Source organism: Arachis ipaensis, chromosome B6 (assembly GCF_059453495.1).
Source record: "Arachis ipaensis isolate K30076 ecotype BB chromosome B6, ASM5945349v1, whole genome shotgun sequence".
NCBI classification, from domain to species: Eukaryota; Viridiplantae; Streptophyta; class Magnoliopsida; order Fabales; family Fabaceae; genus Arachis; species Arachis ipaensis.
Genome location: NC_142441.1, coordinates 129159071 through 129184185, shown reverse-complemented (window position 1 = coordinate 129184185; position 25115 = coordinate 129159071). Strand labels below are relative to the sequence as shown.

General features: G+C 32.7%; 3 protein-coding genes across 4 annotated transcripts; 2 read left to right on the top strand and 1 right to left on the bottom strand.

Moving 5' to 3' along the window:
- Nucleotides 1-6237: 6237 nt before the first annotated feature.
- LOC107648376 (uncharacterized) lies at nucleotides 6238-7500 on the top strand. Of its 2 annotated transcripts, none has more exons than XM_016352266.3 (3): nucleotides 6238-6337; nucleotides 6559-6637; nucleotides 6947-7500. In XM_016352266.3, the coding sequence occupies exons 1-3, from the start codon at nucleotides 6314-6316 to the stop codon at nucleotides 7498-7500; spliced, it is 657 nt and encodes a 218-aa protein (XP_016207752.1). In that variant the 5' UTR covers nucleotides 6238-6313. The 2 variants fall into 2 exon arrangements, with proteins under 2 accessions (XP_016207752.1, XP_016207751.1); XM_016352265.3 differs by having other exon boundaries at nucleotides 6929-7500.
- Nucleotides 7501-9425: 1925 nt separating this feature from the next.
- ATAN11 (Transducin/WD40 repeat-like superfamily protein) lies at nucleotides 9426-11995 on the bottom strand. The gene is made up of 2 exons (XM_016306625.3): nucleotides 11058-11995; nucleotides 9426-10242 (listed from the first exon to the last, which is right to left on the bottom strand). Exons 1-2 carry the CDS (start codon nucleotides 11825-11827, stop codon nucleotides 9909-9911), a joined length of 1104 nt encoding a protein of 367 aa, XP_016162111.1. The 5' UTR covers nucleotides 11828-11995; the 3' UTR covers nucleotides 9426-9908.
- A 7367-nt stretch (nucleotides 11996-19362) lies between these two features.
- Nucleotides 19363-21473, top strand: LOC148562720 (protein FAR1-RELATED SEQUENCE 5-like). The gene is made up of 6 exons (XM_088490970.1): nucleotides 19363-19615; nucleotides 19810-19853; nucleotides 19937-20159; nucleotides 20307-20833; nucleotides 20991-21269; nucleotides 21360-21473. The coding sequence occupies exons 1-6, from the start codon at nucleotides 19363-19365 to the stop codon at nucleotides 21471-21473; spliced, it is 1440 nt and encodes a 479-aa protein (XP_088347096.1).
- Nucleotides 21474-25115: the final 3642 nt, after the last annotated feature.

Sequence of the window (25115 nt, the reverse complement as noted above, 5' to 3'; positions counted from 1 at the left end):
AATTTAAATCTTCTAAATTTTTAAAATTATAATTTTTATTATTGTTTAATTTATATGGTAGAACTCAATAATTAAAAAACTGATTTGTCAAATCACTTGTTGAATCTTAATATTTTAATATAAAATATTTATATGATAGAACTCAAATTATTGTTGAATCTTAACAACTAGTATATAACTAGTATACACTAAAAGTTTTAATATTTTGGATTTTACTAAATAAATATAGTAGTTGTTTTAAATATTTTAATCTTTTATTCAACAAGTGATCCCATAAATCGATTTTTAAATTATTGAGTTCTATCATATAAATTAAACAATAATATAAATTATAATTTTAAAAAATTTAAAAGATTTAAATTTTAAAATAACTACTATATTATTTAGTGAGATTTGAAATATTAAATTTTTAAATATATAATCAACAATAATTTGATAAAGTCATTAAAATAAAAGAATTCACTATAAAAAAAGCTTACAATTTAAAATGTAAAACTCTAAAATGTAAATAACAAAATAATTTTATAATAATTTAATTATTTTTATTATTTTATGTAAAGAGAATTTTGTTTATTAAGGTCTAAAAATAATATTAAAATTAGTACTATCAAAAAATATTTTAAATTTAATATTATGAAAAAAATAAATAAATAAATATATATGGACTAATTTGATTAATTTTAAAATTTTAGGAATGAAAATGACTTACGTTTGGATTTTCAGGGAATATATATTTTGATTATAAATAACTTTTTTACAGACATGTGGTATTCTAGGTGTCATTGACCTGACACGTCAACCAATTTCATCTGATGACACGTAGCACTTAACGTGATACGTCATCATCTAACTAACAGAAGGATCAATTTGACTTACGTTTTATCTTCCAAGGACTAATATGACTAAAAGAATCATTTGAAAACTGATTTAAAAAATGAGTGATCTTTCAAAGACGAATTTGACTATTAACTCCTACAATTCAGTTTGAACACTAAAATTTGGTTGATGGTCCAATAATTTAGCAAGAAATAAGTTACATTTATGAAAGGCATATAAATCGTTACATTTTAAAACCAACAGAACTAAAATAAGTAAATAACGAAAATAAGTAAATAACGAGCGCAATAGTCACCAAAAAAAATATATAACTAGTACAATTAAAATAATAAGTACCATAAAAAATTTTAATTTTATAAAAATACTTACTACAAAATAGTACTAAAATAATCGTTGCGAGATGTAATGTGTTCAATAACAATTTTCAAACTTTATACAAGGTTTATAATAGTTTTAAAAAAATGCTTATGATGAAAAATTTTAAATTTTATAAAAATGATTTCATGTGGTATTGACAACTAAATAGGTATATACATATACCGTTTACATAAAAAAATAATTTATAAAATGACAATATTTATTAATTAAGTTAACTTAATTAAAATATTTAGATTATACTATATGTATATTAAAATTAGTCATTAAAATTAACTACTAATATAAAATATATATTAGAATATAAATACACATTAAAAGTAAATTAAACCATACATATTTTATACACAAATACATTAGTGATTGATTTTAGTGTATGAATAACATTTTTTATTTTAAATTTATATAATTCGTTGTACCATAAACCAAACTCAATTTCACTTGTAAAACAATTTAATAAGAAACTGAGTCAAAAGATAACAGTGAAGAGTAGGGGTGTTCAAATCTAAACCGATCCAAAAAAATCACAAAATTACACCGATCTAAACCAAAAATCGAAACAAACCACTCAATTTTGGATATTTTTTGGATTTTAGATCGATTTTATTGTGATTTGATTCAGTTTGCGATTCTACTCTACACAATCGAACCAATAATAATAATAATAATAATAATAATAATAATAATAATAATAATCTTACTCAGTTACTCTACTCCCTTACCTTTCCCTACAGTGCTGCACACACTTCATTCTCTTTCCCCCCAAACATACACAAACCCTAATCTAAAGAACCCTTCTCTTCGTCTTCACTCTCACTCATTCTCACCGTATTGTTATTTCATGAGTGTTTTGTAGTCAAAACTTCATATTCCGGACAGGATATCAGTTGTTAGGGATTGTTGGAACTTGTTCAGAAATGAAAAACATAAGTTGATGAGTGTCTTTATAAACTCAAATCAAAATTTGTGTTTGACCACTGATTGTTGAACTTCTATACACAATCTAAATTATCTTTGTCTCACTATACTTTTTATTGATCAAGATTGAAAGTGCAAAAGAGAATTCTTAACTTTTGTCTTATCAAGAATCATAAAGATGAAATAATTGGTAGGAAGATAAAAAAAAATATCTTTTAAATTAGAAAATAAGTAGAGTCTTTAGCATCACAGTTGATAATGCTAGTTCAAATAATGTTGTCATTTGTTACTTAAAAGATAGAATGGAAGATTGGAATTCACATCCTTTAAAAAGTGAACATTTACATGTTAGGTACTGTGCTCATATCTTAAACTTGGTGGTGAATGATGGTTTGAAGGATATGCATTCTTCAATTAGTAAAATTAGGAATGTTGTTAGATATGTCCGTGCTTCTCCTAGTCGCATGGATAGGTTTAAAAGTTGTATTAAAGAGACTAGAATCTAAGACTCCTCTTTTGTGCAACTATATGTCCCACTAGGTAGAATTCCACTTACATAATGCTTGATAGTGCTTTAAAATTTCAAAAGGCCTTTAAGAGATAAAGTGAGAGGGATGTTGACTTTATAATGATGCAAAGGGACATTCCAAAGAATGAAGATTGGGATAATGCAAGATGCTTTTGTGAGGTTTTTAAAGATTTTTTTTATGTAACAAAAAAAAGTCTCGAATTTTATATTTGTGACCTCTTCTTCATATATACATCACTTTTGTTCAATTCTTAGTTCTTTGAAGATTTGGATTGATAGTGATGACATATTACTTAAGGGTATGGCTACAAAAATAAAGGTTAAGCATGATAAATATTGGGATAATTTGAGGAATATAAATATGATCATTTTTGTTGCTGTAGTACTTGGCCCTAGATACAAGATTAAGTTTGTTGAGTGGCGTTTTCAAAAGTTGTTTGAGAAGGAAGATGCTGATTTCTTATGTGGTAAGTTGAAGGAAATATTCAAGACTTGTTTAACAGTTATAGGGTTGCTCTCAATAGTGATCAAGCACATCAATTTACACAACACAGCCAAGATGTGGATATGGATGATAGTGCCTTTGATGATATTTGCTTTGCAGTAGCATTTGAAAATGAGGGCAAATCACAGTAATAAACCAAGGAAAGCAAAATTTTACACAAATCCGCCAAACCAAAATCTGTTTCATTAATCCACCAATGCACATTTATATGTAGTTCGAACCAGCCTGATTCGAACTCCATTTCTACATAATTCGAACCAGCTTGGTTCGAATTATACACAAACACACGCACACACTAATTCGAACCAGCTTGGTTTGAATTATACACTTATTAAAAAAATTAATAATTTAAAAATTAAAAAATATATATATTTTATTTTATACATTAAAAAAAACTAACAAAATATTTAATTACGAGACTTCTTTGAAATATTAATGAGCTATCAATTCGAATTCCATATAATACTCTTTTTAAGCCAATTTTATAGTACTCCTAACATTTTTAAGCCATTTTTTTAAAATTGTTTTGCATAGGATCAAATATTTTTTGTAGTATAATTTAAATAAATTTATTAAAAAATTTTATTAAAAAATATTCATGAGCTATTAAAAATGGACAAAAGAGTATTGTATGGAATTCGAATTGATAGCTCATTAATATTTCAAAGAAGTCTCGTAATTAAATATTTTGTTAGTTTTTTTTAATGTATAAAATAAAATATATATTTTTTTAATTTTTAAATTATTAATTTTTTTAACAAATATATAATTCGAACCAAGCTGGTTCGAATTAGTGTGTGCGTGTGTTTGTGTATAATTCGAACCAAGCTGGTTCGAATTATATAGAAATGGAGTTCGAATCAAGCTGGTTCGAACTACATATAAATGTGCATTGGTGGATTCATGAAGCAGATTTTGGTTTGACGAATTTGTGTAAAATTTTGCTCCCTTTGGCTTATTTGAGTTTTTTACCCTGAAAATGATGTCCAAATAAGTGAGAGTGCCAACACAAATGAAGTGGATTTATATCTCATGAAGTCCTTGAAGAAACCCATTGATCCAAGTAGTTTTGATATTTTAACTTGGTGTAAAGTGAACTCTAACAATTACAAATATCCTATTCTAAGTCAAATTGCAAGAAATATTCTAGCTATGCCTGTGTTAACAGTCGCTTTTGAATCTGCCTTTAGTATTAGAGGTTGAGTGCTTAATCAATATAGGAGCTCTCTAAATCCCAAAAACCGTTGAAACTTTGATTTTTGTGCACAAAATTAGTTTCGATCCAATTCATTGCCAATTGACCTTAAAGAGTCTTTTGAAGAATTTAAAAAACTTGAGAAAGGTAATATTCTTTATTATTATGTTTTATTTTATCTGAATATATTGATTAACTTTACTAGTTGACTACTATATATTTATTTTATTATATTTTATTATAGAACTTGAGTCAATTCCTCAACTAATAGATGAAAAAGATTCTGGTGATGAATATGATTAGTGATCGGTGCTTCACCTCTCAACTTGAAATTTTTTATTTTATGTTTTTATTAAGACTTTGTTATGTTATTTAATTTTGTGTTGTTGAAACTTGTTTAGTTGTTTTTATACTGAAAATTTATTATTTTATTAAGATTTGTTGAATATGTTGGATTGTGAACATATTATTTTATAATGTTTTATGGAATTTACCTTTTATTATTATGTTGAATTGTTGGACAGGTTATTAATTTTATAAATTAAATTATTATTTTTTATTTAAAAAATCACAAATTTAAATTACTTGTAATTGGATCGGATCAAATTTTAAAAAAAAAAAAAGGTTAATCCAATTCAAACTATACCGTAAGTATTCGAATTGGATGACTTTTTCTCTTAAAATCGAACCAAATCGCACTGTTTGAATTGGATGATTTTTTCTCTTAAAATCGAACCAAATCGCACCGCAAATATTCCTAATAAAGAGAGGACCCAAAAACGGAGTTCATTATTGTAGCATAAAACAATTTAGCTGGAGAGAGGATTGCTTTTTTTTACCTACGTAATTTGTTGCATGAAGAAACGATTTAGCTATATAAGGTTATATGTTATGATCGTAATCCTGACATTGTTGCAATTAGTATTTAAAAGAGTGCATAAAAATATTTTGGGCATACATACATGTATACAATTTTCAACCAGAATAATTGAAATTACCCCAAAAAATACACATCAAATAAAGTTTATTCATCACCTCTGCATTCTTTTACCTTTAAGCTTTATTACTTGTAGTCTTAAAAATACATACACAAACACAATTATAAACACAATTTCAAAAAACTTTAGAAGACTATATATACCAATATAACAAAGAGTTCAAAGTTACAATATGCCGCGAATTGAACCAAAGCTACTGCTGCGAAAACTTTAGTTACAATGCAACTTGTGAATACAGAATTATCCAAAGGGTTTTAGAACCTCTGCTTAAAGAGAAAGCTGTCCCAGATGCTCTTGCATTTAAATAACGAAAACGAAGTTACACATGTATCCTCATATATAAATCATAATTATTTAATATTTAGTAGTGGTTATCTTTACTGTTATACTGTAAGTTTGTGATAACAAATCATAACTAATGAGAATGAGAATATAAGTACATGAAATGAAATATAACTTCTCCAAAGTGGGGATGCACTTTAGAGATATTTATCATCAATTAAACAATCAGGAAGAAAAATAAATAAATAAAATTTTTCATGTATGGTTTATCAATGCTTAGCTAGTATTTGATAAAAACATATTGAAAATATTAGAGATATAACTATTTATGTTGCTTTTCTCTATTAGTTTAAATTTGTGAGATGAGTAATTTTATGACATGATATTAGAATTTTATATCCAAATAGTCAAAAATTTAATCCTTAGTAATTTTCAAAATTAAAAACAAATAAAAAATCTATCCAAAAATTAAATAAACCCAAAAAAAAACTCTTACTTGTTAAAAGAGATTGAAAAAGCATACAACGTTTGGTGGAATTTGTTAGATTTTGTTGCTTATAAATAGCCCCATGAGTCCAACGTTATCTGTCAGAATATCTGTTCCAATTTTTAATATTTTATAAGTTCACACTTCACACGACCTTTAGCTTCCAAGTACTTAACTCACGAAAGGCATGTCAAAGGATGTGGTCTTAAAGGTCCTTCATTCTGCTCTCTTTAACTTGAAAGCTTTTTATTTCATCATTTTCCTTTCTTGCTTTTAATTATCCTTTGCATACCTTAATTAGCTTAAACCGTTGATGTAACCATCGATATTCAACAATACAGTCAATCATATTTAGTGAGACAAGACTTAACTATTGTTGTTGTTGGGTCAGAACGATTAAACTGAAATCAATTTGCATTGAATTCGTTCCAGAAGATCGAATTGAAGGTGTCTACCAACTGCTGCGAAGGATGTAAGAAGAAGATTAATAAGGTTTTAGGAAGCATGGAAGGTAATGATAATAATAATAATACAAGAATTTAATCTATATATTGTCATTAAGGAAAAACTAACAACAATAAAGTTAAATCATATATCAATAACTGTAAGGTTAGGGAGACAATAGTAGGTAGTCAGTTCACTCGTCCGCTTAAACAAATGTAGTTGTTCGAATCCTGCCTTATGTGCTCATATCGGCAGCAGATTAATCATTGCTTGTTGGGTTATGAAATACCCTAAAAAAAATTGCATCAAAATTAAATCTATAATCCAAGATCTTTTTCTGCTACTAAAGGGTATATAGATCACTATGGTATGGCAGGTGTTGTGAAAACAGATATAGACCCATTTCATCCCAAAGTAACAGTTTTAGGAAACTTGAATCCAAAAGATTTGATCAAAAAGCTTCAAAAAGCTGGAAAACATGCAGCACTCAGTAGCTATGAGGAACTTAAAGAAGAAAAGAAGGACACAACAACAGCAATAGCAACAAGAGAGAAAGAAAAAGAAAGCGCTAACAATGATTGTGACATTAGAATTGAGAAAACAAACAAAGATACCATAGAAGTAGTTGAGGATGGAAAAGGTGACAAGGATCCTAACATGTCTACCATAACCGCTTCTAATAATCAAGATTTGCATCATGTTAAGGTTTATCCAAACATGAATTTATATAGGCATGTGAAAACTCATCCTCGGAAATTTTGTTACATAGCGCAGCCATATTATTATGTAGCTGCTTCATACCCTGATGATGATGAAGAAGAATCTTGCCACTTTCAAGAGCCAAGATTTCAGCCACCATTGGAGAGACCAAGGGTGAGAGCAGAGGATTACTTTAGCGATGACAATACCATGGGTTGCCATGTAATGTGAAACAGTGCGGAAAAAAAAAAAAAAAAGTGGTGGTTTAATAGAACAAAAAGTGGTAGGCTCAAGTGGTACATATTTAAATGCACCAGACCAGTCACATACTTAAGTTTTTAATAAATTTTAATTCCCAAACAATCTCTAGTATTCTACTTTCGCTAGACAAATTAGTCATTCCATTAGATTCTTTTGTCTAATAACGCTACTCTACATAAAGTAATTGATTTAAAAATGTTAACAGTTTTTAAGAATTTGGATAATTTTTTAAATAACAATAAAGTAATAATTTGATTAAATTATTAATCTTTAACAACAGAATATGATGAAGACTACCAAGGAAATTAATAAAATATGGATCACTTTGATTCCATAGTGGAAATGAAAGATCACCGACTTTAGTATGATTGGGTGTTTATATAAGATCATTCCAAAAGTTCACAAATTCTTGATAGGGTGGTGCATTGGATAAAGGAAACAATGAAGACAACAGTATATAAGTCAGATGAAACTTTCTATTCCTTCGGGTAGCAGAAGTTGTTAGCAAGATCAAAAAGATCTCCCTGCTGAAAATTGGTTAGAATGAAGTAGAGATCAGCTACTTGCAGTATAGATAAAATCAATGAAGCAGATGTCATGTTGAATTGGTTTGCCGGTCAAATAAGTGCCATTTTCAGGAGATAAAATACTTAATTCCTAAGCAACTTGCGCAATTGGTAGGTATCACTCATCTATACTGCGTGGACAAGAAAAGATCCACCAATGTATCCTTTGGATAAGGCATTCGGCATTTAAAAATTGCTAACCAGTCTTAGTTTGTGGAGAACATTAAGAGATGATCTCCAATAATTACAATGGTCAAAGAATATTGGAATTTTCTGGAGTTCCTAGTCATCAATTATTATCAATTTCAATGATACATTTCCTGATCCTGCTGTATCTCTCAGAGAATAATAGAATAAAGGGAGAATATTACTAGAATCTTTTTTGGAATAATAAGGCCATCTTTAGAAGATCAAAAGGGTTATTTTATTTTTAAATTAGATTTTTGAAACCAAAATGATAATGTATTTTACCTGTTTCTGATTAGGGTTTTGTTGAATGGTATATTGGTCCGAACTCCTTGATCATACCAGTTTATATCAGAGTCTCAATAAAACGTTTGATGCATACCATCAAAGGATTCCAGATTACATCTTTCCAATTGCTTCATAGCTTTAGGACTGAACAACTTGATATCACATTAGTTAAGTGTACCGTTTAGTGCATTTGGTTATATTGTCTTGGTAACGATCCCAGTATAGAACACCTGGTTGGTTCAAGCCTTGAGGAAATTATTTAATGAATAAAATAGGATAGAGAATAATATTTGTACCAATTTTTATACACACTTCGTATACATTTTTAATATAAAAGACTAATATTTTATCTTTCATCTCTTATCAATAACTAATTAACTATCAATACCGTCACCAAAAACTATGGCGTCACCAAAAAAAAATAATAATTATCAATACCAAGAATAAAAGATGTTCAAGAAACAAAAATCATGCATAAAACATTCTGAGTTGAGTCTATTACTTTTCAATCCCTTCCCTTTCCTCTCCTTTTCTCCATGAATCCCACAACATAAACACATACATATATCATTCTAGGAGAAAAGGGAAAGTCTATATATGTTTCTCCCAGACACCACAAAGCCCCCACTCTCAACTTCATTACGCCATCATACAACAACAATAACAAAGCCTTATCTCATTAGGCGGAGTCAGCTACATAGATCAAACGATGCTATTAAACCTATCATGTATTATGTTTCCAGTGAGACCATTAAACCACTTGCATCATCTTACACTTAAACTGAAGCACACATCCAGCAAGACAAACCAAAACCAAGCAGCTTAAGCATAAACAGAGTCATCGAATTCCAACACCGATCATCAAAGACAAACCTTACCATTGAGTTACATAGAATTAAAGATGAATCATTTACATAACAATGGGGTTTTTGGTTTTCCAGAACCAGAAAAACAGGGTCCATGTCTCCAAGGATAAGAATTTGACAATTAAAACTAAAATACCGAAAACAGACTAATACTTTGCACTAAATTTCAACTATCTTAGCTCTAAAGCCTGCACCTTTGGAGCTACTCATTTGGGTTAATGTTTTAAAAACAATAGACCACCTTGTGGACTCTAGGAGCACGTTTTTAACTCTAAATATCCCCAATTTTGTTTTCACATCTACAGAACAAAAACAAAATAAAAGTCTCTTTGAAACGAATACTGGACAGGGTTCACAGAAGTACCAAATAACTAGAGACAAAAATACCCTCAGTTTGACAAGAATATGTACCCATCTAACAACATTCTGAAATCTCCACCTTCGGTGAACTGTGAGTGAGAAAACAAAACAATCAAACCCTCAGAATCTGAAGCTTGGTGGAGAAAGCAATGGCAACCCAATCTGGCTGAGAAGATGACCACTGAAGCTGCTCAATCTCTGCACCAGCCGTGTACGCAAGAATCGGGTCCAAACCACCCTCCACAGGCTGACCCATCGAAGAAAGGTCCCAAATCAAAGCCTGTGAGTCATCCCCAGCTGTACAGATATGGCAAGAACTATGTGGCGCCCAAGCAATGGCATTCACACTTGCCTGGTGCCTCTGCAACTCGACAACTGGAAGCGTCGGAAAACGAATATCAAGCACCACAACCTTGGCACTATCCATTATGATGGTAGCCATGTACCTAGCAGATGTTTGAGTTCAATGAGTTTTAAGGGGCATAAGAAGACGGTCCTATTTTTAGTTAGAGTAATGTTAGGAAGTCAACTTTTTTTTAAAATGATTTTGTTTATCTTTAATTCTAGATCATAAATCATAAACATTAACCCTGAACTCTAAATTATAAACCGTAAACATAAAAACACGGTCCTATTTTCAGTTATGCTATCACTTGAACAACAATTTGTTGAACAACACACATGATATTATATCCACCATTCAAAACAAAACTAAAAGCCAGAAAATAGGTGGAAACTCCCGGTCAATTGTTTTCGTGTGCAATTGATAGTTAAATATTATCAGATAGTAATTTAGTTAAACATGTCAAAAATCATGAAACGGTTCTCAATTTTCAATTTCACACTACAGCTGAGTCTCCATGTGCATATCATAAATTCCAATCACGAAGTTAATCCCCCCACCCCCTTTTCCTCTTCTTCCCACAACAAAACAAAATGTGTATCTCAACTGAATCAATTAGGGCATATGCTTAAATAACAATTGGTGAACAGCACATAATAAAAAGTGTTGGCCCCTAATATTTCTCTCAGCTTAAACAACAATTTGGTGAACAGCACACACAATATTATATCCACCATTCAAAACAAAACTAAAAGCCACAAAATATGTGCATATTATAAATTCCAATCAAAATGCACGTAGCTCAAGTGAATGAACAATTAGGGATATGCAACCCATATCAGTCTTTATCATATTGAATGTTGAAATTGAGAGTACTGATATCAAGAATTAGGTTAAAATGTTAAGAAAGAGACGAACCTAGGATCCTGCTTGTTCCAGCCGAGGCGAACCAAAGGAGTATCAGGCTCAGAGCTCTCGTAAATAATGGTGGAATGCTCCTTATCGCGAAGATCAAAAACCCTAACAGAACCATCAGCAGAAACGGAAGCGAAAACCCCAACACCACCCCAGGCAATATCATACACCTCCTTATCATGCGCAATAAGCTGCGTATCCACAGCCTCCTTCTCAATATCCCAAATCGTGCACGTCGTGTCAATGCTCGACGTCCCGATCCGCCGTGGCTCCGCCTCGTTCCAATCGAATGACGTCAGCGGCCCGCAGAACTCGCTGTTCTTGTTCCCGTTCAGGAGACTCTTAAGCTCAACCCCACCGCCACCGCCGCGGGAGCCGTTGCCGTTGTTGTTGGCGGTGGTGGTGGCGGCGTCGTCGGAGTTGGTGGAGTCAGGGAGGCGCCAGACGCGGAGGAAGTCGGAGGAGGTGGCGAGGAGGTCGGGGCGGGAGCAGTCCTTGTCGGGGATGAAGATGGCTTTGGTGGGAGGGTAGGGGTGCTCGAAGGAGAGGGCGGGATCGGAACGGATCTCGCCGGTGGAGTCGTCGAGCTGGACGATCTCGACCTTGTTAGGGTACTGTTCCAGTAAAGAAGCGATGGCGAGGCGGTACTTCTTGTCGCGGCGGACGCTCCAGTTCATGGCGTAGATGTGCCATGGAGCTTCGTAGGTGTAGATCTCCGAACGCTTTTGCTGCTCGTCGGAACCGTCTTGGGTCGGGTCACTGCTCGCGCCCATCGCTTATGCGGGTCGGACCCTCTGAGTGAGTGTGGTACTCTTGTTTGCTTCTTCTTTCTTAATTAATGAAAATGCTGATTTGAGGAGGCGGCGGATGGCTCAGGGGATTGTGGGTGTGAGGAGCCTCTCATCCTACTTAGCCAAATGGGGAAGACTTTCGGTGGGGTCTACTTAAACTTTATTTCCATTAACGGATTATTATATTTCTTTTATAGTTACTATTTTATTTAGCCTTTGAAATGGAAATGGTCAATAACACAACACAGAATTTTAATGCACATTTTTTTCTTTTCACCAGAGGAAACAAAATGAGAAAGAAAGAAAATGAAGAGAAAGAAAATGTTAGTTTAGTTCTATATTATTTTAGATTGTGTTTTGATAATTAATAAACATAAATATAATTATATAACTAAAAAATTCATCAAAGAACTGTATTGGCTGATTCATAAGAGTTTTTTATTTAAATAAATATATAAAAATTATTATTTATTAAAATACGCAAAAAAAAAAAAATTAAAATTTGCATAGTCATTTCAAATGTATTGTCTGCAAATTAGAATTATCTTTCAATTCAGGCTTAGCGTATATAAAATGGGAGTTTTGTGTCAGAATCATCTTACATGCGACAGCCACGAAATGAAACTCCGTTTTACCTTCATCGCATGCGAATTGGGTATGCTGCAGTTCTGCCACCACTTTGCAGCTGGCTCCCGCGAAATGGCCACATCAAGTGGGACACCTGCGAAATAGACACCCAACTTATATAATTGTATGTATGATTCAACTATCGTATTCGACTCCCCCTATACTACACGTAAAATTAACTGAAACATCTATGGTTATATATTGGTTTAGTTCTTTTGGATTTTTAGGAGTGAATTGAGAGATCATTTTTTGGATCAAAAACTGCAAAGCTATAAGAGAAGAGTGATGAAATGATAGCTTATTTGGATCTCCAATACTATTTATGTAGTTTTTGTTATAGATCATGTTAGTTCTCTTGTAACATCCTGTATTTTTAAAAATCTAAATATAAATAAATTATGGTATCAGAGCAGTCCTTCTTGTAGAGGCTTGGGAGTGGACTGACTGTATTCTACTGCATACTCTAAGTATCTGTCATGCTTTATAACTAGTTCTAACAAGAGTTTATGTTTTATATGCATGACTGTCTGGTGATTAACGCTATTAGTTTACCATTGCATACTTCATGATATTAAGTTTGGCCAACTTAATATTAATGATTTATGTATATGGGAACACTAATGGGTTATCATAGACGAAATAGAAGTAATAGGTAATGCGAATCACGAGGTTTTTGGAACGTTAGAAACTAAGTTCTAGAGATTAGTTCCGTTTCGACGTATAATCTTTATTCGTGCTCGGCATTATCTCTTTCTTTATCAATTGCATTGAAGTCTCTAGTTCTTAATCTCTTTCTTGGAATGTGGTTTGGATATTTTTTCATCATATCTTGTCATTCATATATATCCTTGCTTGATTATGTTCCTACCTGTTGCTTGAATTTTTAAGGAACATTCAACTTTGACACTATTCATAAATTTTGTATTTGTTGATTTGATCTTGAATTAGTTTTTGTCCAGCCAAAAGCGTGACATTTTGATAGTAAGGATGTTACATTAATTTATTCATATTTGGATTTTTAAAAATAGGAGATGTTACATCTCTAATAACCATTCCTTGATGAGAAGGTTGCCAATTGCATAAGATTCTCACCATTGTTGGGTTTTAGACACTGGTAGATGTATTAATAGCTTAGAAGTTAGGTGAAGATAATTACAACCTCACAAGATGTATAAAATAATAAGTCAATCTTATGTATTCCATACTCAATTGAAGTCTTCATCATTTATTTTACTATGCTCTTATGTTCTCATATAACTTCAGTTCAACAATTTTAATATATAAGAATATGAGATTGATTCTTCAAAATTGAAATATTAACAATAAAAAGGTCAATTGAACTTGAACTTAAACTTGAAGGAAATTTCTGTGGTGCTGAAGAGAGATTCATTAACACATGCTAAAGCCCATGTGTCATGGTGTGAAGGGAATAACGTGTCTCTCAGACATGATGGTTTGGCCTGAGCTATTACAGGTAGTGCTGTCAATGGGGCTTATTCTTTTCAGAGTTTGTGTCAGAATGAAAGATGTTAAGATGGTCATTAATAGACACTAATTAATTTGGTTTATAGAAATAATTTTTTTTGCAATGTAATATGTTATTTTTGGTGGAAATGGATTCATGGTCGGCTGGGCCTTGGAAGTTAAAATTTTGGAGGACTGTGTGTAGTGATGAAAACCCCATGGATATAATCATGGGTTTTGAATAATATATGGACGTTACAAATCAGAAACAAATATGATGGGTCTAAGTAGGAAAAAATAATGGGGTTGAAGCTGTTATGTGACTGTAATATATTTAAAGTAGGTATCTTCTTTATTAGTTATGAATGTTATTGTAAATATCATTAAATATGTATTAATATAAATGTTGAGATATTTTTGTTAAAAACAATGCAATTTTTTTTAAGATTATGTAATATGTATTGATATAATCTTTCAAAAAAGACGTGTGGTATATAATATTGTAATGAATATAAAAGAATGAGTTAGTTAGTAGAAAGATTGTTTAATTTAATATGTACATAAAATTTAAAATGTGTTTTTATGAAGAAATACTAGAATTTTATGTTCTTAGTATGTAATAACTACATCATTAATTGTTCAGTAAAATTTTTGAAAATTTGAGTATGTGTAAAATATTAGTGAAGAAGATTATCTAATCATGGCATGAGCTAAATTTTTGTTAATTGTATCGGGTTATTACTTTATTCAGGAATAAAAATCGCTAAACCTGAGAATAGACATCAAAGAAATACAATCGGAATAATACAATAACAGTAGAACGTTTCAAAGACATTTTATTTTCATGTAATAAGGTGGTCAACGTCATCAACAGCACCCTAATTCAAATCCGTTTACAGCAACGTTAGAGCTGTATATGAACAAAGAACACTTACTTAGTAGACTCACAGCGAGAATTTAAAAAAAAAATTTAGCTTATGTCAAGAGTCCGACTCTGACAATGGTTAGTGTTGTTGGAAATTCGCAGGGCAGTGATTGATTGTGAATGTGTCGTAGGTTGCACAGTGTTTAGGGTCTCTTCTAATTTGAACTTACTGATAGACCGAATGTAGCTGATAAAAGGCTCTAGTCTCTAGGGTTAGAAGAAAGTTAAATAGCAGTCCGATGACGGACTCCATAACTATCTTCACTCGCACACAGTTACTTTCTGATAATTTTGTAGTTGATGGAGAGTGTGATACAACCCCCCTGGATCGTGAGAATTTTCGATTAAGGATCCAAGGTTGAAAATTTGGGTTGCAGAATTTAGAGTTTAGGGTTTATGAGAAAAGGTTTATGGTAGAGAATTCGAGAAACACGGCTAGATTTTGACGGTGTAAGATTTAGGTTTTATGTTTTAGGATGTATCGTTTTAGGGTAGTAGGTTGTATAATTTACATTTTAGAGTGTATAGTTTATAATGTAGGATGTTGAATGAAATAAAATATCAAATGATGCATGGTTAAAAGTTTTATTTTTTAAATCGCTATACGTGGGTGTCACAACACTCCTCTATTGTTTGGAGTTTTGAAACTCATTTATATTATTAATATTATAATATTATTGACACGGTATCTGAAAAGGTATTACATTAATGAAGCTTTGAATACATATTAATAAAATCAATAAATAATTAATGCATTATGATGATATAACTATAGACAAATATTTCTATTTAAACTATAAAATATTTAAAATGTAAATACTTAGCTATAAATTTATATTTAAATATTTATTATACTATAACAAATATTAAGGAGTATAATAAAATAATGACTGAATAATATTTTTTTATGGAGCTTGTTAATACTTTTATTATACTTTTAGTATAATCAATATTTTATTCTATTTTTCGTATACTATATTTTTATTATACTATGAAAATTATTAATAAGTACAATAAAATATATTAGTAAGTGTTTTAAAAAATATTATTGAGTAATTAGTTTATTATACTCATTAATAATTTTGGATAATAACATTTAAGTATGATATATAAAGGATGAGTAGAAATAAATGTGGTATAAAATGGAGGAATACATATTGTATAGTAATATTGTTTGTTTGGTTTGAAAAGTAAAATATTATTTTAATTCAGTTACATAATTTTTTTGTTATAGTACTCTTTTAAAATTAGAATTAAATTTTGAATTTCTAATGTTAGTAAATAAAATTGATTATAAAAATTACAAAATATAAATGCAGAAAATTATTTTTAGAAGAGACATCGTGAAATGAATATTAATTTTAGTAGACGGGTGTTTGACGATATTTTTCAAAATGAAAAAATTAAAAATTATTATTCTACGTTCTAAAGTAGAATTTATTTTTATTTTAAAATTATTAATACATTAATAGTTTAATATATCTAATTGTATAAGTCTCACACTTCTCAATATCTAAATACATAAGCTTCATATTTCTCAGAAATATTGTTACTAGAATGTTTATACGTATAGATATGTAGAAAATAATTGATACCAATTAAAAAATTATTGTTTAAATTTATCTCATAAAACTTGTCTTATATACTACTTTTTTTTCACGTATAATATCATAATTTTAAAAATTAATTATATTATAGCATACTATTTAATTAGGATATATATATTAGGAACAGAGTTAAACAGATATAGCAGTATTTAATAAAAAAATTATATAAATGACTTATGTTCATTACTTAGATAATAATTAATATACATAATAATAGCAATTCCAAATTAAACATTTTTTGGGGAGGGGGGAGGGTTTATAATAATAAACGAAGACAAAACAATTAATGCATAAATGTATAATAAAATGGGATAGAACTATTTGTAAACCGATGATTTGCCATGAGGTTTACAGTTGGTTTTACTAAGATGGTGTGATTGTTGTTAGTATGTGAATTGGTTTTATATTTGGAAAAGGATGAGGAACCAATGCTCTTATTATACAATGCATACAATGGGGGTTTAATTGAAATTAAAATTAAATTATGGGTATTGGGGGTTTAATTGAAATTAATGCTGAATTATAGTTACAATCATTAATTATGAAGATTTGCTAATTTGAATGGTTCAAAAAATTAGGATTCAGTTATACCAAAACACAAACCATGATCATTTCTCTATGAACGGCGCCGACACAACCAAGAACCCAACCCCTCTCGCCGACGTTACTATCTCATCTTCTTACTGGCTCGTGTGTTATCACCAGAAGTCACTCTCGGAGATGTCGAGGTCCGCACCGGTGAACGCCCAGAAGCGCATTCCCAGCGTGTGGCTCCTTCCGACGGCACCGCATCAAGTTCACTTGCCCAACCGACCTGTGGTCTATTCGGTTTATTCATCGTGCAAGATAAAGGAGTTAATAGTGTCTCTCCTTTGATACGTCCATCACCGTGTGGTAGTTCGTAAATGGCGTGTAAGATCGTGCAGTCTCTGTGTCATGTTCTATCATCCATTCCTGACCACAATCCATCAAAACTACCGGAAGAAGCTCCAGAACATTGTGTCACCGACGGTCAGCAGCCTAATAAGGTGAGAATGGTTCATTGAATTGTTCACCATGGATGCTTATTATTATAAGTTTTAGATATTTATCTTTGCATGCAGGTATAATATCTTCAGAGATTAGAGTAAAGTAGTTAACAAAATAGTGCAGAATCATATTAGTCTTAAATTGACCTGGAATGAATAAAATATGTAGGTGCATGTACTAGCATAAAGAAGCACTAGTTCTTCTGCATGAAACTAGAAAATTCCTATTAATAAAGAGTGAGTTAGGTATCTATGCAAAATAGTTTATTTTATGTAAAAAATATCATATTTTATAATGTAAAAACAAGGCCACAAATGGCCAAAGAAGCATATACGAATGGTTAAATAGCAGGTTCTCTTCCAACATATAATCATGATAATCAGATGAATTATGGGTTAATATATTGCTTTAATTAAAACAAATAACAGAAAATGAGTTCATTTAGAAAAATTTTGGACACAAAGATTAACACACCATGAATGCTTATTTATATAAGATTTAGATGTTCATCTTTGCATGGAGGATATGAGTGCGTTAATGAGTCATGGAATATTAATATACAAATTTAAACCAGCATGTATAAGCAATTTAATTGATACACTGGACAAGTGGCTAGTTTAGAAGTAATCACCCATGATGTGCTTGATGCCTAGAGAATAAAACGATGAGGAGATTATTATATTGTTAAATATAATAAGATAAAAATAACTGCATTATTATTGTTAAGACTTTTTCCGAAAATGTAAGCTAAATAGAATAATAAGAGTCATGCATGTTTAGATACATATTATATATATGAGTATACATGATAGATGGCATATGCATTAAAAATGCCACTTTAGTGACATTGGATTCTCAAACTCAGTAATGAAATAAGTGCATGTTGGTTGTATGTGCTGCTTTTTTATATCGGTGGTACACAGTATGATGTAGCACAGAGGATATTAGTAGTTAAAATGCTTATATAATAGGTTAAATATAATAGTTTCCATCAATAGGTGATACCGATGCATTTTTTTCCAAATTAATATGGGTAGGATGATGCGGTCCAGTTATATTTTTGTATCCTTATATATGAAGTTTGGAAAGGATTTTTGTGCATCTCATTTACTAGTGGATTATCTAAATAGTTTTCATGAATATGATTTTTGGTGTTTATTTCCGTGATTATAGGCCATGCCAAGATTGGATGTTACTGAGGTTGGAAGTGAAGAGATGGATATTTGTTACGAGGTTTGGATTCTAGTTTCATCCTGTATTATAATGCTTGGGACAATAACCATCGTGATTTTACATTTTGTTCATTTATTTTGCGAATATAGGACATGCCGCTTTTGGAACTTTCCCAGGTTGGAAGTGAAGAGATGGATCATGGTCACCAGGTTTGGTCTCAAGTTTTATTTTTGGTAGCCTTGAACCGCATGGTTGATTTGAACTTTAACGGTTTTGTTTTATTTTTTTTAAATAAATTTGATACTTAGGTACTGGATCACGATGGCCTTCGGGAAGATGAAATACCATGTGTTGGAATGCGGTTTGAGCAATTGCAAATGGCTCATGAATTCTATGTGACATACACAAAGAAAGTCGGGTTTTCTACTAAGATACGGACGACAACCTGTGATATGATCACAAATCAACCCATTAACCAAGCTATTCACTGTAAGAGGGATGGGTTCCATGTGTCTCGTGTCAAAGCGTCAACACGGAAGAACAGGATCTCAGCCGCTGGGTGCAAGGCAAGGATATACGTGAAGTTTGACAAGGAGACGCAAGACTAGTTTTTCTTCAAGGTGGAGTTGAGTCACTCGCACCCATGTTCAGCGAGAAAGGCGGTGCACTACCATGAGTATAGCAAGCTGACCATGCATGCGAAGTGCGTGATTGAAGACAATGATGAGGCTGGGATTCGACCAAACAAGACTTTCCTAGCTTTGGCAAATGAGTCTGGGGGCCCATCTAACCTGGGATACTCAGAAAAGAATTTACGAAACTATATTACAGCTAAGCTCCGAACCAGCAATGTCAACGTGGATGTCAGAGAGATGATGAACTATTTCATAATAATAAAGGACATCAATCCAAACTTCTTCTACGCGGTGAATTTGGACAATGAGTGTAAATTTCAGAGTGCAGTATGGGTGGATGCAAGGTGTAGGGCGTCGTACGAATATTATAGAGATGTTGTGTCACTTGATAGCACATACAGCACAAACAAGTATGGAGTTATTTTTATGGGGTTAGCTTTATTCTTTTTTTTCCTAGCTTGGTCGTGACTGATATTTGTTTTTTGTCGCTATTTTTGCATGTAGGCATTGATTACCATTTGCGTCGTTCGTCGGTCTCAACCACCATGGTAAGTCGACCATCCTTGGTTGTGCTCTTCTTGGAAATGAGAAAATCCCAAGTTATGAGTGAATTTTCCGCCAATGGGTCAAGTGCATGGGAATTACTCCACAGCGGATCATTACCGATCAATGCAAATCCATTTTTCGTGCAATAAAAAATGTGTTACCCGATACACGCCACCGGTGGTGCATCTGGCACATTACGAAAAAGTTACCGCACAAGCTTAGAGGTTATCGCCGGTACAGAGAGTTGTATGATGAGTTCAATGATATTGTGTGGAACTCTCGACCGAGAAGTCATTTGAGGATAACTGGTATGAATTCATAGACGAGCACAACTTACATAACAACACATGGCTGTCAGGTCTGTTAGTGTACAATTATTTTTTTCTCATTAGTTGAAATATTTTTGGTAGGTGTTTTTATATGATTTATTAAGAAGTTTATTTTTCTTTATGTAGACCTCTTTGATGATCGATGCATGTGGGTCCCAATATTCTTCAAGGGTGAATTTTGGGCTGCCATGAAAAGCACGCAAAGGAGTGAGAGCATGCACTCATTCTACGAAAATTTTTTACACAGTCGGACTAGCTTGGTCCAATTTGTTCACAAATATGACAATGTGCTTGGAATTAAGGAGCAAAGGAAACTGGAGGATGATGCAGCAGACTTGAGGGGGGTTATCCCTTGTGCAACGACCTCACCTATAGAGAGACAATTTCAGCAGGAGTACACTACCTGCATGTTTAGGGATGTTCAAATTGAGTTTGTTAAGAAGGCTAATTGTAGGGTCTCTGTTGTTGCTGAAGAGGGGCCAGTGGTATGCATGAAGGTTGAAGAGGAAAAACTAGTGAATGATAGTATTCTTTGTGTTCCGTACGACGTCCACTTTTATCGATCCACACAGGAGGTTCATTGTGAGTGTAATCTATTTGAGAGTTCAGGAGTGTTATGCTGTCATTGTCTTGAAGTCTTCCATTCTTACAAGGTTTATAAAGTACCTAATCGATATGTTCTCCCTTGTTGGAGCAAGAACACAAAGCGCAAGCATACATATGTCAAGAGTAGTCACGACGTCAGTCGGTCGGATGAGATTCATGTTGCATTCAGGAGACTATGTGCACACTTTCTACAACATTGCTTAGGATTTTGTAAACGACGATGAAGAAACAGCCTTGCTCCATGCTGCTCTAGAAGAAACAAGAGTTAAGTTGACTGCTCACCGTGTCAACAAGAGGTCCGAGACTGTGGCGGACTCCCACAACAATAATGGCTCAACAAGTTCGAACGTTGCCGTTGTGATGGACATCCAAGCCCCATCGAAGGTCAACACAAAGGGCCGGCCAAAGAGTAAGAGGCTCGGCGCTACCCTGGAGAAGTCATTTAAAAAATCTGCTCGGAGAAAAAACAAGCATGACCCCTCGGTAAATGTGTGTATCAACCTCGACCCAGCATCTTTATTTGGTATAGTACTATGGAAAAGTTAACTGTTGACTTTTTGTTTTGTTAACCAGGTGGTTTGTCCGGAGTCAACTCAAGATGTAAGATTCGGTGGTGTTGTAGGCCAGGCTGATCCCGAACAAGTTGGTGGCTTCATGTCTTTATTAAGCTCCTTTAGCAAAAGTTAAGATTTGTTATACAATGCATTCATTTTTTTTTTCAAGATTAGTGGATGAGGCTGGTTTCATGGGGTAAACATATAGGGTTTAAGTTTCTATACAGTTGATCAGAGAATAAGATTGGATTGATTACATGAAACATGTTAATGTCACCCGAGTGAACCCTTTTGCGTTATTTTATTCCAATGAATTGAACGCATAATTAGTATATCCCATGGTTTTCCTTTTACTTCGGAGTATCGGTCTTCACCCTAAGCATGGATGGGTATCCGTGAGTATTTCTGTGTGCAGCGTTTGTTTGTTTTGATTAATTGTGACCAAGTTACACTGGATGTTCATTACAGTAAAGTATAGGATGTTTAGTTTAACTATATCTGTGGATGGTCATTGACCGCCTACTCCAATATGCGCACACATGCTTACTTTACTAAACAACTTTGATAACCATAGGAATCTAAGTTCCAAGAGAAATAAAACCATAGAGTCTTTTACGGTAACATAACCACTAAATTCTTCTCATGTGCAACAACAAAATTAATCCTGATGTCATTCAAAGGTGACTTTAATAAATCCCTAGGCATATCACCATGTCATTCTAATTAGGCATAACTAAATCGCTAAGCATATCAGCAGTAACTTTCATAACTATAGTATGGTAGCCATACGTGAAAGGTCATTATTCAATTAATAAAAGGTCATTATTTTTTTAAATGCATTTTTATTATGTTCTAAAAGTGCATTAGCATATATACTCCTTATTTTTTAATGATTTGCATAATATGCCTGTTATTAGTAAATTACAATATTTGCCTGTTTAATACATAGTATTCTTTAATTTTTAATAGTAACATGAAACATAATTATCTTAATTTAATAAAAACTTATATCTATGGTATTAACTTCAAATATATTTTTAACTAATATTCTATTGTTAATTTACATAATTTACCTCGTTATAAATTCACAAAAAAGGGAACATATATTATATTTATTATCAATTATGATGCTTATATTATTTTATAAACATTATTAAAATGTAAAACATTACATAAAAAATTCTTTATTATTTGTTTCTACACTTGGGGTGACTATAAATTTTTGAATTTTTATTAAGACTTCGAATCAAAGTTAAAAATAACAATTTCTTATTCTTGAGCGGATGTTAAATTTCACTATTAGCATGGATGTTTATTATAGTACATTATAAGATATTTAGTTTAACTATATATGTGGATGGTTATTGTTCCTATAGTCCAATATTAACAAATATGACTACTTTACTATCCAGCTTTGATAACTCCGGGAATCTAAGCTGCAAGAAAACAAAGACCCTTACACGGTAACATAACCAACGTATCATTTTAATGTCAAGCCAAAAAAATTTCATCCTAGAATCATGTAATTCTAATGTGACAAATAAATCCGTAACCATATCGTTAGCAAGTAAAATAATCACAATAAGGTAGTTCAATTCACTGGAGCTAAGCCTAAGTAAGCAACTTCTTTCTTCCTTTGCGCATTGCCCCCTTCGGTAATCCTTCCGCACGTTCAATCAATGACCTCGTGCTAGGTGCAGTGTATGGTGAACTAACGTCCTTCTTCTTGTTCTGTGGTGCATTGCGCCGAACAGGTTTAACCGTTTCCTCCAAAAATGAAATAAGCTGCTGAATCAATGCATTGTGTTGGCCACAAATAATGTCAAGCATCAACTCCATCCTGTATGAACTGAGTGAATCTTGGGAGAACATTTATCAGGCGATTTGGTATTAAGAACCGTTACAGTGATATTTATACAACATGAATGATGACATCCTGGCAAATGTTTACTTAACAAACTTGGTCCCATTCGTAAAGTTCACGATCTTCTGTCCACCTTTCCATTAATTTAATAACGCACATGTCACAGTCAAAGCTACATGAAAACAAAATACTATTGCAATTAGGATGTCAAAAACCTGTAACGTGCTATGCCACAGTAGTTAAAGAAAACTAAAAAATTTCTCAAATTTGGGTTATAATTTCATCTCACTTGTTCGGTTGCATTGGGACCTTGGCATAGGAACGAGCTGGGCCGTACGTACTGCGAATGAAGCCAGGAATAGCAATGCTTGCCATATCCTCACACAGTCTCCCCTGAAAATCATGGAACCAAAAAATCGCGTATAACATGCTATCGTAATAGATAATATAGCTGTATACTAAATAAAAGAAGTATATTATATTACCACATACGCATCGAGCTTATCTCGTTCATCATCTACTGGTGCAGAATGCAAACTGTCAAGTATAGCTATTCGCTTCGCATTCACCTCAAATGCATATACCCACCAATGACCCCCCGCCCCCCGACAGTAAGAAAATAACCACTGCAGCAAACAGTGCATATGAATAGCTCTATCTCGTTAGGAAAAAAATATGAAGATAAAAAAAATCATATTGATGTACCTCGAGCATTCAAGAACCACAACATACTCACATCATAGGATAACCCATTTCCAACAGCATAGTATAGTAAACTCAATCAACTTTAACCATGTATTTAATATTTGAATCCAAAGACCGCGTGAGGCTACATATACAAATCATGGTTAAATATTTCATAACTGAAAAAGCAACTTACCCATTTTCTCTTTGCTGCTACTACTTTGTCAAAGAACCTTGTATCCTCACCGAAGCTTGGACTAAGACCAACATAAATTGGCCTCACACCGTCAATAAATGAAGCCAGACTATCATTTCGTGTCACTGATTCCTGCAAACCCACACACATAGTCAGAATCCAAACAAAAACTAACCGGCTGTGTAAATAGAAGAATGAAATTACCAAGATGCCTGGAGACACGCAATAGAAATCTCGCTTGAACCTAGATGAGTCGGTGTCGTTGAAAGAGTAGCACATCCATTGAATTACCTAAACAATTTATCTAGCAATTGTCAACTATATCCCGATATAAAGACACGGAATTAAAACGCGTGATCAAGATCATATACTTACGCAGCTGTTGACCCAATTGTGGGGTTTCAAGGACCAGAAGTCCTTCCTTTGTAATACCATGTATTCCAGTCCCTCATACTTAGCTAAATCTTGATCTCCGTTCAAGGACGAGTCCATTATCCATGTTCTGATTTTTTTCTCCTTAGTCTCTCCCAACTTTATTTTTTTTAGGCTTGGATGAATTGATTGAATCGGGGAAGGGGTTGGAGTCTTCTCAAACTGAGTTAAACCGAGTGAAAAGCTAGGTCTCCCTGGACTCGGTGTATGGTAGCCTGATTTGTTTGGCAATACAGTTTGCAGGGGCTGCATAACTATGGCCTTTGATTCGCACCCCTTTTCAACATTATTCAGAACTTCCTCAAATTCAGGACACTGAACGATCGAGATGTTGAATTCGCTGCAAAGGAATGCGACATGAAGTTAGCTAAAACAACAATTTATGACTACCTAGACGGCTAATCACAAGGCAGGGTATGACAAATAAAGAAGAAAAACATACAGCATGGTTAGCCTGAAATTACTAACCAGTCAAAATCATAGTCACTGAGCTGGACATGTGCTGCTGGTGGCGTGTGTAGAGATGCATCCGTGTGTTGAGTGTTTTCTTGTTGCGGACTTTTATGATTGCCCTTGCACACGGGCTCTGCTTGTTCTGC